The sequence below is a fragment of the Coptis chinensis genome, chromosome 7 (assembly GCF_015680905.1).
Source record: "Coptis chinensis isolate HL-2020 chromosome 7, ASM1568090v1, whole genome shotgun sequence".
NCBI classification, from domain to species: domain Eukaryota; kingdom Viridiplantae; phylum Streptophyta; class Magnoliopsida; order Ranunculales; family Ranunculaceae; genus Coptis; species Coptis chinensis.
In genome coordinates this window covers 22,356,634-22,373,428 of record NC_141462.1, presented here as the reverse complement: position 1 = coordinate 22,373,428, position 16,795 = coordinate 22,356,634, and the positions used below count along the sequence as shown (strand labels likewise).

At 37.4% G+C, this 16,795-nt stretch overlaps 1 protein-coding gene across 1 annotated transcript; it reads right to left on the bottom strand.

Moving 5' to 3' along the window:
- Positions 1 to 683: 683 nt before the first annotated feature.
- Positions 684 to 2,247, bottom strand: LOC147486635 (D-xylose-proton symporter-like 3, chloroplastic). Its single transcript, XM_086573797.1, has 7 exons — positions 2,242 to 2,247; positions 2,074 to 2,190; positions 1,763 to 1,810; positions 1,594 to 1,614; positions 1,309 to 1,389; positions 1,096 to 1,194; positions 684 to 838 (listed from the first exon to the last, which is right to left on the bottom strand). Exons 1-7 carry the CDS (start codon positions 2,245 to 2,247, stop codon positions 701 to 703), a joined length of 510 nt encoding a protein of 169 aa, XP_086429923.1. The 3' UTR covers positions 684 to 700.
- Positions 2,248 to 16,795: the final 14,548 nt, after the last annotated feature.

The window sequence follows — 16,795 nt, the reverse complement described above, 5'->3', positions numbered from 1 at the left end:
GAAAGCAAGATTCTGCTACAATGGAAGCCGATATTCGCAAGCCGTTTTGAATTAGATGTTGGTGAACAACACCGACAACAAGCGATATTGGGATAGCAGTCGAGTTGGTTCCCTGAAACAAAACAAGGAGAATGTTAATGCTATATCACCACTCAATGAAATGCTCATGGAATTACTATATTAACCCCTTTCCGAATATCAAAAATGTCGGCAATATTTGAGGATTCAAACGGGGTCCTTCATCAAAGACTCGAGTTCCCTTTCATTTAACACAGGACCGGACATGATTACCTAATTTAGTAAAATTCAGATATAAGTATATGGAGAATTCAGTTTGGTACAAAAAGGGAAGTAGATAAGATTTGCATAGAACATATGAAGCTATCTTTATCATTTACAAGTATTGCACAAACCTAAGCAGCATTCTCAAGCACACCAACTGATCCAGTTCATCCACTTCCAATCGAATCTATAATTAGTGTTCAAGTATGCCTCAACTCTGTCTTCTTTCAGTCAGCTCGAGATTGGCCAGCCCGGGATGAGAGAATGATACCCATAATGAGGCCATAAAGAGCAAGAGCTTCAGCAAAAATAAGGATGAGAATCATTCCCACAAAGAGCTTTGGTTGCTGTGCATTAGCCCTGCAAATAAGGATAACCCAACACAAGTTTCAACATGCAAACAATTGTAATTTCTCTTTCACACTGGGGAGAAAGCAAAAGTTACAAGTGCATTTGAGCCAAAGTTAGTGAGAACTGCAAGACTGATCCCACGACCTCTTGTGCGAATAGGGAATATCTCTGACACCATTAACCAACTAATAGGACCAAAAGATATCTGAAGAAGCCATTAAAGAACAAAGTCCGCCATCAAAATAACCTTCACATATTGCAGAGAATATAAAGAGCTCTGCAACAGTCTATAGATTCATTAGAGATCAAGATTACTTTGTTTCTCCTTGTGACTTCACCAAAAATGACGAGGTACAAACAAGAGCTGTATTCTTATTCCTATTTATGTGTTTTTTTTCTTACTTTTTCTTTTTGTTCTGGCAGTACCAGAGGAAAGTTTCAGAGGACGCAACAAAATTTTACCTGGTAGCAGCCAACATAAAGAAGCAGAGAAATTACTGCAATGATAGGAAAACCTTGAAGAAGTTTATAGTAAGCAGCGAGAAGCGGCAAGGAAAGCGTCTGTGACATAGAAGGATATTAAAGTGAGCTTTCAAGATTTCTCAACTATCAGTATCCTGAAATGGCATAAAACATTTCATGAAGAAAGATGACGAAGAGAGATGAGAAGCATACAATGCCACTGACACCTCCAATCAGTAAGGGTCGCCTTCCAAGCTCATCAACTTTTAGGACAGCTACTCCTGTCATCAGTAACTGCAGAAAGATCAATAACAAATCATCTTGAAGACCAAAAATATTTAGAGCTGCATTACTCAAATTTGAATCAACTTCAGCATTTTTTTCATTAAATCCACTTCAGCATTAATCAGGACTAACGAGTGTCCTTATTTGAACAAGATACTTGTAATGTCGGCTTTTAGATACTAGTTTGGTTTGGAAGCGTGTCCTTGAGCATACCTTAAACACTCCCATTACAACCTGAAATACGAAAGCGATCCGATGTAACATAAAATCCAAAGAGTCCGACATAAATATTAATGGAAAGCATCCGCATATAAGGTACTCAGAAAATTACAAATCTTTCCAATTTTAGCATCTCGTAAATGTTGATGTGAAGAGAAAGTACCTGAAGAATGGACCCTGCATTATATAGAACACTTGGCTGCCCTGTTATCTACATTTGTTGGATGATAAGATTTAGTTTACAAGTTCCTGTGTGCTCCTGATTGACCCATTAGGTATGCAAAATAAGCATCAAATTTATTCTGGAGGAAAAAGGAAGTTCAACTACCTGCTAGAAGAGGACCAAACCCCCACCAATTATGAAAGCCTTCAAATTCTCCCCTTCAAACACCTCCCAGAAAATGTATGCACAACACGGTTTTGTTAATTTGTGCTAAGCCAATTATGCGATATTGCTTGGAATAATAAGCCAACCTGCGGAAATATTTGAAGAACATCGCCTTTCAAGGAATTGGCATTGTCCAATAAGGTTCCATCCAAATGAACGGGGAACAACAAGTACGCTTCATGATTCCACCCTCCTTGCATTGTCTACACAAGAAATTTGAAAGGTGTTAAAGTAACCAAATGATTATCAAATACCCCCATCTAACACAAAAGTAAAACTTTCAAGCAAAGATCTCTAATTCCAAATGAGGAAAAACGCGACGCAAAGAGTCATGGCGATCTTTGCATGACGCACACTCGTAGAATCACTTGCATAGTAAAGATATTATTCTTTTTTTTTTTGATAAAAAAGATCTTGTTCTTAAGTTCTTTCACCAAAGAAATTAAGAGAAACGTGCTTTTTTGTATTTGGTTTTCTACTTCTACTATGTTGACTAGAACTCATTGAAATTAACTAAATATTCAAACATTGAAATTACCTGTTCAGGTTGAGAACGAAGTGACTGTGGTACCAATGAAATTCAAGAGTTTCACGAGGTAATGGTGTAATCAGCAGGGCTATTGCAGAAGGTGAATAGTAGAAGAAGGAGAAGCTGAAAAGTCGGAAGTTTTAGAGTCGGCTTAATTATTTTAATTTTAGGGTGGTTTAATTTTTCATGAAATTTTGGCCGTGGGAAGTGAAATCTTTGCCGCCTGATAATTGAATAGATATGCCGGCGGTTAAGTAGAACTGCCATGTTTAGGTGTCCGTTGGAAACAAACAATGGTTAAAGCCCGTCGAACTAGCCAATAGCTAAAAACTCTCGTGCAACCCGTCGGACAGAATAAAACAATCGGGGACGGATGGCCAACTAATACCTGACGGATAAAAGGCGTTGGTAACTTCCTATGGTTATAAACCGTCGGGTAATCTTTCTGGAGTCTGTCGGGTAAAGTCGTTTTTTTTGTAGTGATATGATAATGCATACAGTAAACTTTGCATTGAAATGTACTAGCAGGGCCGTTTCTGGATCCTTTGGAGAGCGTACCTAAATGGGTTCTCACAGGTATGTGTCGAATCACAATTCCACTCAAAATTTTACCACTCAGGTTTTGTTAACTCCAGTGTGCAGTGGGCACATGTTTCCTCACATCTCAATGACAGTCAGAGGAGCCGATGTCGATCAATCACGTCTACTACTTATTATCACACCATCCTACTCCTAATTGAGCTAGAGGTCTTTATTAGGTATTGTGGGGCATAGGTGATAGTGTACAAGAAAATGGAAATGGATAATCAAAATTTACGAGTATGAGAGAATAGGGTCTTTAAGATATTTATACTAGAGAATTCCTTGTTTTCTTTCCTTCTTCTAACTGAGTTTTCCAACCTTGTTCTTAAGCCTCTGGATACTGATGATTTTTTTTTATTGCTTAAGAACATGATTCTATTTTTCTTTCCTGAAGCAAGTAACTGACTTTTATTTGGGACAAGTCTTTCTCTTTATTTTTCCACATTTCATCATATTTCTCATACTCCTCACTTAGGTAGGTTCTTTTATTTGGTTTAATAGATGGGTAAGGAATTTTTTGTGAAAGTGAAAGGTTTGATGAAAGGTTCAGTGGAGTGACTAGCGGTAAAATTTGTAACAGGTAAGAATTTTTTAGCTATGTCGATCCAAAGAAGGCCTAAATTTTCTCCTAGGGTTCAGGTGGTGATCAAGTAAGTAGACGAACGATTTTCTCTAATCGAAAAAACTACTCCTCTGTGTCATCACACACAAATCACTCATGTCAAGGCTTTTGGTTAGATTCTCACAGGATTTATAGTTTAAGTAACTAACCGTTTTCCGTAAACTAACCGGTTCGAAACTATAAACTACAACAATCATTGATACTCAGTGCATGAATATTCATGAAAAGATGTATAAACTATTGCATACGTATTATCTTAAGTTTTTTAAAACAAATCCTAATTCGGATACTAATGTGAGATTTCTAGACAATTTTCATCATTGAAAAGGAAACCAGACTTTGTCACTAAGTACAAGAAAAAAAAAACTATATACAGGTTACAATTTGCCTAATTTTTGCTACCGGTTAAAAGCACCCCCAAACAGAATGATGCTTAGTCCTCGAAGTATCAATACATAAAGAGAGAAATTACCTGAGAACCGTGAGCAAAATTAGGGCTAGATTGCTGGAACAGAAAGGTTGGATAACATAATATATTATTCAGAAAGAAACAATAAAATGTTCAATAGCACACGAAACATAGTACACGAAACATAGCACACGGAATAATGAAAGACAATAGCACACGAAACATAATTTTTAGCTAGATATATGTACAATAACAAGCTCAAATTTACCATCCAGCGGGATGTGTAGTCTGGCGTCCTCAATAAGGAAATACATTTCTTTAGCATTGCGCCAAAAGATAATAGTCTGCCAAATTTGTGCCCATTCTTTGTCCCCGAATTTCCTCAAATGTTTCTTCATATTTTCATTCGTTGGGTAACAACGAACATGCCTCAAGTACCGAGCGGGACGCTTCCATTGCCTAAACCTTAATGAACGAATGATTTTGTTTGCTAGGCACATAGAATCTACCTTGACCCAGTCATGAAAAGTAGCTGCAAACTATGGGAAATGTGTCTTCATGATTCAGCAAACGGTTACAGGTAAAAGAATATACTGATCCTGAAAAGTGCGAGCTCGTTTCAAGTTAGAGATAACACAACCTAAGATGTTAAATAATGTATGACCTTGAGCCAATGCACTGAATACTACGCAGGCAGCCTCATTAGCAGTAGAAAAATGTCAATCTCCCATGATGTTCAAGAGTACAAATAACATCGCAGTCCCCATGTTCATGGTCATGCTTGCTAAGGGAATGGTGATGTCGCGCCATGGTACATGGCCATCTCCTTCTCGTTTAATCTCAAGACCATCACCGTAAGTTTCGCGAAACACTCTCCACTGAAAGGAACGGTAAGAATTATGATAGATGTAGTGCCATGATGCGGCCGGTTCTTGATATGGAAGATCCAAAGTTAGGACAAGCTGTTGTTCAGAAAAAATATAATGTGTGTCACCAACTAGGATTGTGAACCCGTCTAAGTAGAAGCCATGCGCATGATTGAATGATGGTGTGTCCTCCATATTAGCATAAAAGTATGCGGCCAAACTCGAAGAATAAGTTTGGTCAGGTTGAAGAACTAGGGAAGACCACCCAATGTTAGTGATGTAGTCACTGAAGAGATGGCCATAAGTATTGGAATCCATCATAGACTGAAAGGATTGCTCAGGAATGAGTTTTGGAGGTGTCATGTTTGATGAAGAAGCAATATTTGATGAAGATGCCATGGTGGATGAAGTAAAGAAATGAGCAATGAGAAAGGCAACTGGATGGATAAATGAGTATGGAAGAAAATAAACCCTCCTGTAATGACATTGAAAATCACATGTTAAAATTAGTTAGTCACAACGTAAATGCATGATTCTAGCAAGCATTTCTTACAAAAGATGACACAAAGATAAGAACAAAATTAATAATACGACGAAAACGTAATAATATATACGATTATTTATTTACTCACTTAGTATTATTATTCCATTTTTATTCAATAAGAAAATCATGGATTATTATGATGCTACTGGAGACGCATATCATGCACCACAGTGTTTAGTTCTTCAATTTGTTGTGCGAATCCTCAATGTCCCCTTGGCTGGCAGAGAGTGTAGTTTGATTTTCCATTAGGAGAGCTTGATTTTGTAAGGACTGAGAATGATTTTCCAAGATTTTCTCCTGTTCAACATCATGCATTACTTGACGTTATTGGAATTCCTTAAAAGTTGTAATGATGATATTCTGACGAGCGTATAGTTCCCGCATGCCGTGATGAAGAAATTGAATGCCTTCCATGGGATTAAAAATGTTTATCATGGCATTTTCATCAAAGAAAAGTTCAGAGTTTGAGCTTGGGTCGTTCTGTTCATCTGTCAGAGTGTCAAGAGTCCAAAAACCAACGGAGTAGTCTATTTGGAGCACACTAATATTTGCTCTTTGAAGGGGTGTCTCTGGAGAAATTATTGGATAACCCCAACGCATCATAATCTGCGTGACTAAAGTAGGTAGAGGTGCTGACCTTTTTGTTTTCCTGGTGATCGCGTTCGAGAGGTGTTGGATTAGACAAAAATCATCCCTTTGAGTCTGCAAAACCCAAAGTAGGTGAAGTTGAGACTTTGTGACTTCTGATTGGTATGATGTACCTACCACATTGTGTCCCAACCAGTGGAGCACAACTCGTTGATTCTGTTTCAAAGAGCATTGAAGAACAACGTAATGTCTATTTACGACTTCGCCATGGGATACGATAGCTCATAGTAAAGTTTTGACGGAATCAAATGATGACTCTGGAAAAAGGAACTCCTGGGTATTCATTGGGATTTGAAGTATGTCGAAGATAATTTCTCTAGTCAATTCCAATCGTTGTCCATAGGCATTGAAATAGTATTTTCCATTTTCAGTTCCGCTAAATTGGTAGAACATCATAACCAATTCTTGGGAATAACCAGCTGCTGAATGATATGGAAGAGGCGTCCATCCTCGACAATTTCCCCCGTCAAAATAAGGAGAAAACCGGCCATCTTCAAAAAAAATCAAGTAGTCTTTCTCAGGCATTATTTTTCTTGGTTGATCCATTTGGAAGTATTACGGAGAGAAGTATAGTGAAAAATGCTTGAAAGAGAATGGCTTAAAAGAAGAGATTTATAGGCAATTTATGAGTCCCGTACCAATCGATTCCAAGTTTAGGTAAATCCAAAATTAATATATGAAAACACAAGTGACTCATGTGTTGTTGTGACACCGACCTTTATGAACAGCAACAATGGGTATCCATAGTAACTCTTTTCATGTCGATTTCCACAAACAATTAATGAGATGTTAAAATGATAGAAAGTATGGGGAAGGTTTCACATTGCGCTTAGACCTACCCATAATTTCAGAATTTATGATCATGCCTCAAGAAATAAAATATGGATAGAATAATCCGAGTTCGTGTGTGACAAGTGTTATCGCATACCCATGTAGCGTCTTGTCTTCTTCTATGAACACCATGAGTAGAGATAGAATTAGATGGTAATTTCTTTGTTATGGTTTTTCTTAGTTGTTGTGTTTTTTTTTAATAGGTAAAAATACAACTAATACACACAAATATTTAATACGGACTTCTCCATTTAATACGTAACCCGTACAAATGGTGGAGAATTATTTAACACACCATAGTAATATACAAAGCGACAAAGGGAAAGAAAGATATCGGTTACATAGATCTAGATATTCTAGAGCATGCTATGCATGAGCGACAATGGAACAATGATAAATACAGTTATCACGAATATTGTTACAGCCCATTCACGTTGCTCCTTTTCCCATCGCTCAAGTTGATTCATTATGTTGAAGAAAATGAGAATTTGTGAAGAGCGAGAGAAGGGGATGAGTGAAAATGGAAGAGGAGAGTTAGATTTATAATGGAAAATCTGACCGTTGGGATCAGTCCGTTGGGTTTTGACTCGTGATTTGGGTCGGGTTCTAATTTTCGGCCCAAGCCAAATGATTTCTAGAAATTCCCCTTATGTTCTGAAGTGTCTCGAAATTTCAAACGTGAAATTTTGCTTCGTTTTAATTCCAAATTGAATGAATGAGATGTGAAAATGATCGGCATTAAAAATGCCATCCAATGGAGTATGGCTAAGGCATATTCAAACCTTTTTATTTTTATTTGGGGGTGGGGGTGTTGAATCTTGTAAAAAACAGAACGCAACCCCCCATTTTATTATTTTTTTAAGAAGTTTTTATTTATTTACAAATTTTATATACAAATGTACAAGTCGAGAGGAACGCGTCGACAACACCGGCAGTCAAAAAAAAACAAAACACCACAAACAGCTTAAATCAGGCAACTTTCAAGTCGGCTCTGGGGCAAACCCAATCCAACCAGACTGTGGCTTAACCTTTATGTTTTGGGGGCCTAGGGTTCAGGACGATACCATCCCTAACCAATGTGCAATGGTCTAATAATAATATTACCCTTAGTACATATAATATAGCCTCAAACCGCCCCGAAATACAGTCACATAGAAAACCGATCGGGGTTGGCCTGGGTGGAATCCATTGCCCACACGAATTAGGAAATGTCTGATGTTGCATATCACAACTCTCTTTGGGCACCATGCTTGGTACTAAGGGAAAGATAAAAAAAAAAAACGAGTATATACATGTTGAGTCTTTTTATGTTAGATCCTCAAGACGAATGTGAGTCTTTTAACGTCAGATTTTCAAGACGAATCCCAACCTGTGGGAGCAACGGGACGATGACAAAGTTTATTCTGCTGAACTGGTATCAGACAATAATATACCTTATACCGGCTCATATATGATAGTAGATCAAGACCTGGACAGAAAGGTGTTTGACAATTCATACACCACCCCATCCTTTTCGCCCGTCGCTTTCGAGCAAAAGTACTACGACTATTACCTATTCAAGATGGGTGAGATTTACACCAAATGATGAGCTGAAGTTCGCGAGGAAGAGAATAGAAAAGGGAAGAGAAGGAGGGAGTGAAATTTTTGGAACCCATTGTTTACCATAAGGCACGTTTGCTCGATTAACATAAGACATTTATACTCAGTTATGAAGTAGAGTTTTTGTGGACTAAGGTTCCGGCGCTTGCAACCACACACTCTAGGGATTTTTAGAAAAGAAATAGAAGAGGGCCCGTCTACCCTAATGGCATACTTTCCCTGTTTATATCACATGGAAAGAAGTACACCAGTGAATTTATTAGTCTGTGTAGACTGATCTTTGAGAAGAGTCTCTTCGACATCTGGAGAGTGCAACTCATGATAATGTTTAACGCGTTGGCCATTTACTTTAAATTCGCTATCATCATTTACGTTTTTCAAAGATATAGCCCCATAAGGGGTGACATCAGAGACAATGAAAGGACCATACCATCGAGTTTTTAATTTTCCTGGAAAAATATGTAATCTTGAGTTGTACAACAAAACTTTTTGACCAACTTTGAAATCTTTTCTCAATATGTGCTTGTCATGCACTCTTTTCATGTTGGTTTTATAAGATTTCGAGAGATCAGAGGCATCACTCCGAATTTCCTCGAGCTCATTTAACTGCAATTTTCTCTTTGTGCCTGCCGCATTCGGATTACAATTGAGGCTTTTGATGGCCCATAGAGCACGATGCTCAAGTTCAACCGGCAGGTGACAAGGTTTTCCAAAAACGAGGCGATAAGGAGACATCCCTATAGGTGTCTTAAAAGTTGTTCTGTATGCCCACAAGACATCAGATAATCGTAGAGACCAGTCTTTTCTAGATGGATTAATAGTTTTTTCCAAAATGGATTTGATCTCTCTATTAGAGACTTCTACTTGGCCACTGGTTTGAGGATGATACGGAGTTGCCACTTTATGCGAGACTCCATATTTCTTTACTAATGATTCAAAAATTTTATTACAGAAATATTTTCCCCCATCACTAATAATAGCTTATGGAACGCCAAATCGAGAGAAAATATTTTCTTTTACGAAAAAAACGACAGTTTTATGATCATTAGCACGACATGCCAATGCCTCAATCCATTTTGACACATAGTTAACTGCTACCAGTATGTAAAGGAAACCATGGGAATTTGGAAAGGGACCCATGAAGTCGATGCCCCATACATCAAAGATTTCCACAATTAAAATGGGATTTAAAGGCATCATATTGCGTTGAGTAATGCGTTTTAGCTGCTTGCAGCGGTTGCATGCTTTGCAATGCTCATGTGCATCTCTAAACAGTGTTGGCCAATAAAATCCACATTGTAGAACCTTGGCCGCTGTTTTTTACGACTAAAATGACCACCACAAGATTGTTCATGGCAGAAGGATAACACGTCATTGTTTTCCCAGTCGAGAATGCAACGACGGATTAGTTGGTCGAAACAATACTTGAAGAGGTAGGGATCATCCCAGAAATAAAATTTCACAGTGGTTAAGAACTTTTTTCGGTCATTACGAGACCAAGATGAAGGTACTTCCTCGGTAACTAAGTAATTTACTATGTCAGCGTACTAGGGGGACGAAAAAATGGAATATAAGTATTCATCCGGAAAGGAATCACAGATAGGTTCGGTATCAGTATCAATATCACTGACAAATCTTGATAAATGGTCGGCAACCACATTTTCACAACCTTTTTTATCTCTAATTTCTAGAGTAAATTCTTGCAAGAGGAGAATCCAGCAGATCAACCTCTGTTTTGCATCTTTTTTCGCTAATAGGTAACGAAGCGCCGCATGGTCAGTGTAGACAATTGTGGAAGAACCCACTAGGTAAAGACGAAACTTATCCAAGGCATATACAACAGCGAGAAACTCTTTCTCAGTGGTTGTATAGTTACATTGAGCTTCATTAAGGGTTTTATTCGCGTAGTAAATGACAATTGGCTTATCTTCTCGGCGTTGCCCTAGATGCGACTCAATAGCATAGTCACTCGCGTCACACATTAATTCAAAAGGTTTAGACCAATCAGGTGGTTGAATTATCGGAGCAGTAGTTAAGGCGGATTTTAAAGTCTCAAAAGGTTGTTTGCAATTGAAACTGAAGTAAAAAACGACATATTTAAGCAAGAGATTGGTTAAAGGTCGAGCAACCTTTGAGAAATCTTGAATAAATCTCCTATAGAAACCTGTGTGTCCTAAAAATGCACGAATGTCGCGAACTGTTTTTGGTATAGGAAGTGAAGCAATTTTTTCTATCTTAGCTTTGTCGACTTCGATTCCATCTTTTGAAATGATATGTCCTAAAACTATTCATTTTTTAACCATGAAATGACATTTTTCCCAATTAAGAACAAGGTTTTTCTCTTCACAACGTGTAAAGCCCTTTTCAAGATTTGATAGACAGCTATCGAAAGAATCTCCATGTATTGAGAAGTCATCCATGAATACTTCCATAAAACGTTCAACCATATCACTGAAAATATGAAGCATGCAGCGTTGGAAAGTACCAGGTGCATTGCAAAGGCCGAAAGGCATTCGTTTATATGCAAATGTACCAAAATGACAGGTGAACGTAGTCTTTTCTTGATCAGCAGGATCTATGACTATCTGAAAATATCCTGAATAACCATCAAGAAAACAGTAATATGCATAACCGGCTAACCGTTCAAGCATCTGATCGATGAAGGGCAGTGAAAGTGAACCTTACGAGTTACTGCATTAAGTTTGCGATAGTCAATGCATATTTGCCATTTCATTGGAATACGAGCGGAGATGCATTCATTTTTATCATTGCGCACAACTATAATGCCAGATTTCTTTGGAACAACGTGTACTGGACTCACCCAAATACTATCGGATATAGGGTAAATAATACCTGCATCGAATAATCTTAAAATTTCCTCCCGTACCACATCTTTCATGGTTGGGTTTAGACGATGCTGCGGTTCACACGGCGTCTTAGCATTTTCTTCAAGATGTATGCGATGGGTGCATACATTAGGGTCAATACCCTTAATGTCATCGAGGGACCATCCAATAGCAGAACGGTGTTGTTGAATGACATCTATTAAACGGGATTCTTGATCATCAGTCAATTGAGATGATATAATAATTGAATGACTGCTATCTGGATCAAGATGTACGTATTTTAATTCCAAAGGAAGAGGTTTTAAGTCAGGGGTGGGTGGAGTGGGTATTAGAGATTCTTGAGAAAAGTCATCGTCCATAGAGTAAACAGATTGATGTTCATCCAAATCACTGGACATCATGGTCGTAGGATCAAATAATGGTATTGACTCTAATAACTCATTTACTTCTTGTGTATAATCATCCTCCTCAAATTCAGAATCGCTAAAGGAAAGAAATTGGTATACTTCATCTTCAGGAAAAGTGTTTGTTAAATACTCTTGCACAATGCTATCAACCCTGTTCACCTCACCATCAATGTCAGGCTCTGGAATTTGTTTCATCATCTTGAACACATTTACCTCGACCGAAAGATTTCCGAAGGACATGGTCATGGAACCATCCCTACAGTTAATAAGAGCATTAGCAGTTGCTAGGAACAGACGTCCTAAGATGATAGGAATGGAATCACATGCAACTTCTGTATCCAAAATAACAAAATCTACAAGATAGAAAAAGTCTTGGACTTTTACAAGGACGTTTTCCACAATTCCTTTTGGATACTTAATAGAACGATCGGCTAACTGTAGAGTCATGGTGGTAGGTTTCAGCTCATGAAGACCTAGTTGTTTAAATAAGTAATATGGAAGTAAGTTCACACTAGCTCCTAGGTGTAGTAGCGCAGTAGTTGTATATTTGTCACCTAAGGTGCATGGAACCGTTGGTCTACCAGGGTCCTTGTATTTAACTATACCATTGTGTTCGGTGATGGATGGAAACTGTTCGATGAGGAACGCTTGTTGAGGAACATTAGTTCTCCTTTTTGTGGTGCACATATCTTTCAGAAATTTTGCATGTTTTGGCAATAACTTTAAGGTGTCGAGAAAAGGTAAGTTGATTTTCAAATTCTGAAAAGTCTCTCAAATTTCAGCAAAATTCTCATCAGGTTTATTCTTTGTCAAGCGTGCAGGAAATGGTGCCTTAGGGCGGAATTTGGCAAAGGGGTCCGCTTGCTTGTTTCCTAAATTATGAGATGTTGACTTTGTTGTATTTGGTGAATCCTCCGTAGGTTCATTATTGGAAATAGATTCATTTGAACCGTCAAATTCCTTTGGTTGATCATCCGCATCGTGTATTTGATTGTCTACGCTTTTCCAGATCGAAGAGTAGTGATTGCGTGCACCTCACCTTGGTTGGGAGTACTTGTACCAGGTGCATTGGTGAGTTCAAAGGCAGTGTTTGCTGGCTTAGGGTTTGAAACTGCTTGTCCAGGAAACACGCTTTTCTAACTCTTTTCTTACGCTAATTGTTGAAGTGATTGTTGGATAGACGCGTTAAAATTTGAGATTGTTGGTTCATGTAAGCTAAGAAAGTCTCACTTGTCCTATCCGTAACGAGTGGCGCGGGTTGTGCAAATGTGTACTAGATCACGATTATTCTTTGAAGTTGTTGATTATAGTTGGGATTTGGATTGGGTTTGGAACAAGGCCACGGTTGGTTTGATAGTTAGCATCCGAAGTATTTTGAAATTGATTCTGACTTTGTTGGTATTGTTGATTATTTCCTTGGCGGTATGGAATAAAGTTGTTGGTTGGTCGAACAGGTGGATTAGCGAAACCTGGAGGAGCCCCCAGCTATTGGTTATTCTGGCACCAAGCGAAATTCGGATGCTGTTGCCAAGGTGCATTTGGAATGTTGAATGCACATGCCTCTTCTGATGGTTGAGAAGGGGAGGCATATAACAAGGGACAATAAGCATCAGGATAGTTAGGACTGAGACAAAGAACACATGGGGATGTGTCAATGTTCATGACCTATTTTGGGAGTTGATCATTTACTTGAACTGCAAGGGCATCTACTTTTTTAGTTAGGGTTTCTATCAAATTTTTTAATTCAGGATCGGGTTTTACCTCAAAAATAGATGTAGCCTTTGTTACAGTATCTTTTAATGATCTAGACGACTCAGTGTTACCCCAGTGTGTACCTTTTTTCACTTGTTTTTCAAGAAAAGTATATGCTTCAGTAGCTCCTTTGTCCATGAAGCAACCACCGTTCATTATATCAAGAGTTTCTTTTTGGTGATCATAAAGTCCATTAAAGAAGGAACGAACAAGGACGACTTTGTCTAGTTGGTGATGAGGACATTCTAAAAGAAGATCAGTAAAGCGACTCCATGCTTTCGTAAAGGATTCATGAGGATTTTGACGAAAGAATTGAATTTTCTGAAGCATTTTAGTAGTTTTCTTTTGAGTGTAAAATTGAAGCATGAAAGCTTGAACAAGTTTATTCCATGTGTCTATGGATTGTGGATGTTGTCCTGGAAGCCAAATTGACGCTTTTTCTGCTAAAGTGAATGGAAATAGCTGAAACAAGAGTTGTTCCTTAGAGACAGCTGGATGGTGAAATGTTGTGGCCACTTGTTGAAGTCTACGAAGATGATTGTACGGTTTTTCGTGATCCAAACCATGATACATAGGTAACAAACTAAAAACGTTTGGCGGGATACGAAAATCACCGACAATGTCCTCAAGTTTGATGCAGGAAGAAGGTCCTTCCTGTAATGCAGTATAGAAGTCTGACAGGGGCTTCTCAGTTGGTGGAGGATCATCGGCCATTACGACAGAAGGTAATGGTAACGAAGGATCTTGATGAAGGTAATTAACAGAAGAAGAACAATTTTTAGGTGAGAACTTGCGCAATTGCTTATCGTATTTTTTTCGACGATAGATATATTCAAATTCTTTAGTGGAACCAGACCTTAATCTCATACAAGCATAAAATTAGATCTAATTTATAGAAGGAATTTATTATTACTTGAGTTTTATGATTCTCTTGAAGTATTAGAGTTGGACAACGTAGGCCTAAGCTGCTGCTAATGTAGCAGTGAAGCGAGGAATACGTGTGCATAAACTAACGGCCAGGTTACAAGAGAGATATGAGGGAGGATTTCCGTGTAAGCACGGTTCTAATTAAGTAACCTCAATCTGTCAAGTTTCCTAGACACCGTTGGAATATGATTAAGATTTATGGAATTAAAATTTATGCAAGGTCGTTCTTATTTTTTTTTTTATATATATATTTTTAAGATTTATGCAAAGGTGAAAATACAAGTATATAAATACGATCTATTCATACAATACTAGATGCAGTAGCATGTGAAGATACTCTACTCATACGTATAGCTATACGAATAAGCAAGGTTGTATCATCGATAAATATTTCCATACGTACAGGCAAATATATATCAGTAATACGTATATGTACGCTAATTTGTAAATCGATATTGTGTAGATGTATATCTACAGTTACAGGCAAATTTGAATTACTCATACGTATTTAGATACGATAGCATGTGAAAATATTATACGTACGCATATATATACTAATATGTGAAAACGTAAACTAAACAGGCGACGTATTTTACTTAGACTAAAATACGACTCTTGTATTGCATAATAATTCGATTTCGTCAATACTCATTGAGATTGCAAGTGTCATATAGAGAGCAGCTTCACCCCTTAGGGTTTAGAAACAACTTACCCAACTCAGATTTTAACCCTCGTTGGAATGTTCTTCTCTTTCATGACAAAATCGACTTATTAAACAACACAATTTTCTAAAATGATGATTTTGGAGGGAAAAACAGTTGATTTTGACCTAAAAAATGACCTCCACCAAGAAGGACAACACAATTTTTAGTATAACACAATTTTTAGCATATACGACTCTAAAATACGACTCTTGTATTGCATACTACATTGAGGGGACCTTCGTTGGTGACGGCGTGCGCGTTGTCAAGATTTTTCCGAATTGAGCTTACACGCGTGATTCAGAGAACCGTAGCCTAAGTTATGGCCAAAATACCAAAACACACCCTAATTACTATGTATAACTCCTAAGTTATATATGCCAACATGCAAATAACCACTCATACGGTAATATATATGCTAAACATGTGACTTATATATATATATATATATATATATATATATATATATATATATATATATATATATATATATACATATATATCAACAAAAAACAGTACCATTTGTATGTATATATACATTAATATGTAATTCATGACCACTTAACCGCATATATATATTCACAAGCGTATTCACATGATTCATGCATAGTACTAAACTAATACGCAAAATATAGTCCATTAACTACGACATAATAACTACATACATGTGAAGCATGCAAAAATATTGAAAAATTTGAACCTGCAAGTTTCTCGCAACTCCACCAAATAAAAGAAACATGCACAGCAGACCAAATGTTTTACAATAAGCTTAGTGGTTGTTGTAGCCTAGTTTCCCGGTCCTAGTATTTGAAACCTGTCAGTACAACCAAAAACATTATGTGGATCAGTAGCAAAAACGCGGGAAATTTAAAAAAAAAAACGAAGAAAACATAAGAAAAAGAAATATATGAAAGGATGAGCGTGGGGGCTTCCCCTTGGACCAATTCCAGTTTGCAAGCACAGGTTCTTGGGTCTTTAGAATGGCAGCGGCGCCATTTTGATATAAGCATTTTGCTACGTTAGATATTTGAATCTCTTCTTTGGCGAAAGTGCGAATTCAAAGATATTTTTCCTTACTCACGATCTTCGTGTTCATATAAAATTGGAGTAGGGATTCGAACCAACCTAAATTTCTAGGACCACTTACAACTTGGTTTTTACTCTTTTAGGGAACTAGTGAGTAAGTTTAGCTATGATTATATTAATACTACATACTTGGTTTATTTACTACACAAAAATTAAAAAACATTAAGTTACGTAATCATGTAACTAAGACACAATAAAATTTTACTAAAACAAAAGTGGAGAGTTAATTCTCCTCATGTGAAGATAACTTTTGTTATTTGATTTTTGTAAGTATATTTTTATCTTCCTAGAACTCATAGACAAGTCTTACTAAAAGAAAACTTCATCCCTAACATGTATGACTCATCTCTAAGCTCATACATGCTAGCATGTGGAACCAAAGCAATGACTTATCTCTAAGCTCATCACTTGATCCCTAACTAGACTCTACACCAACTATCATTTTGGGATAGGATGTAG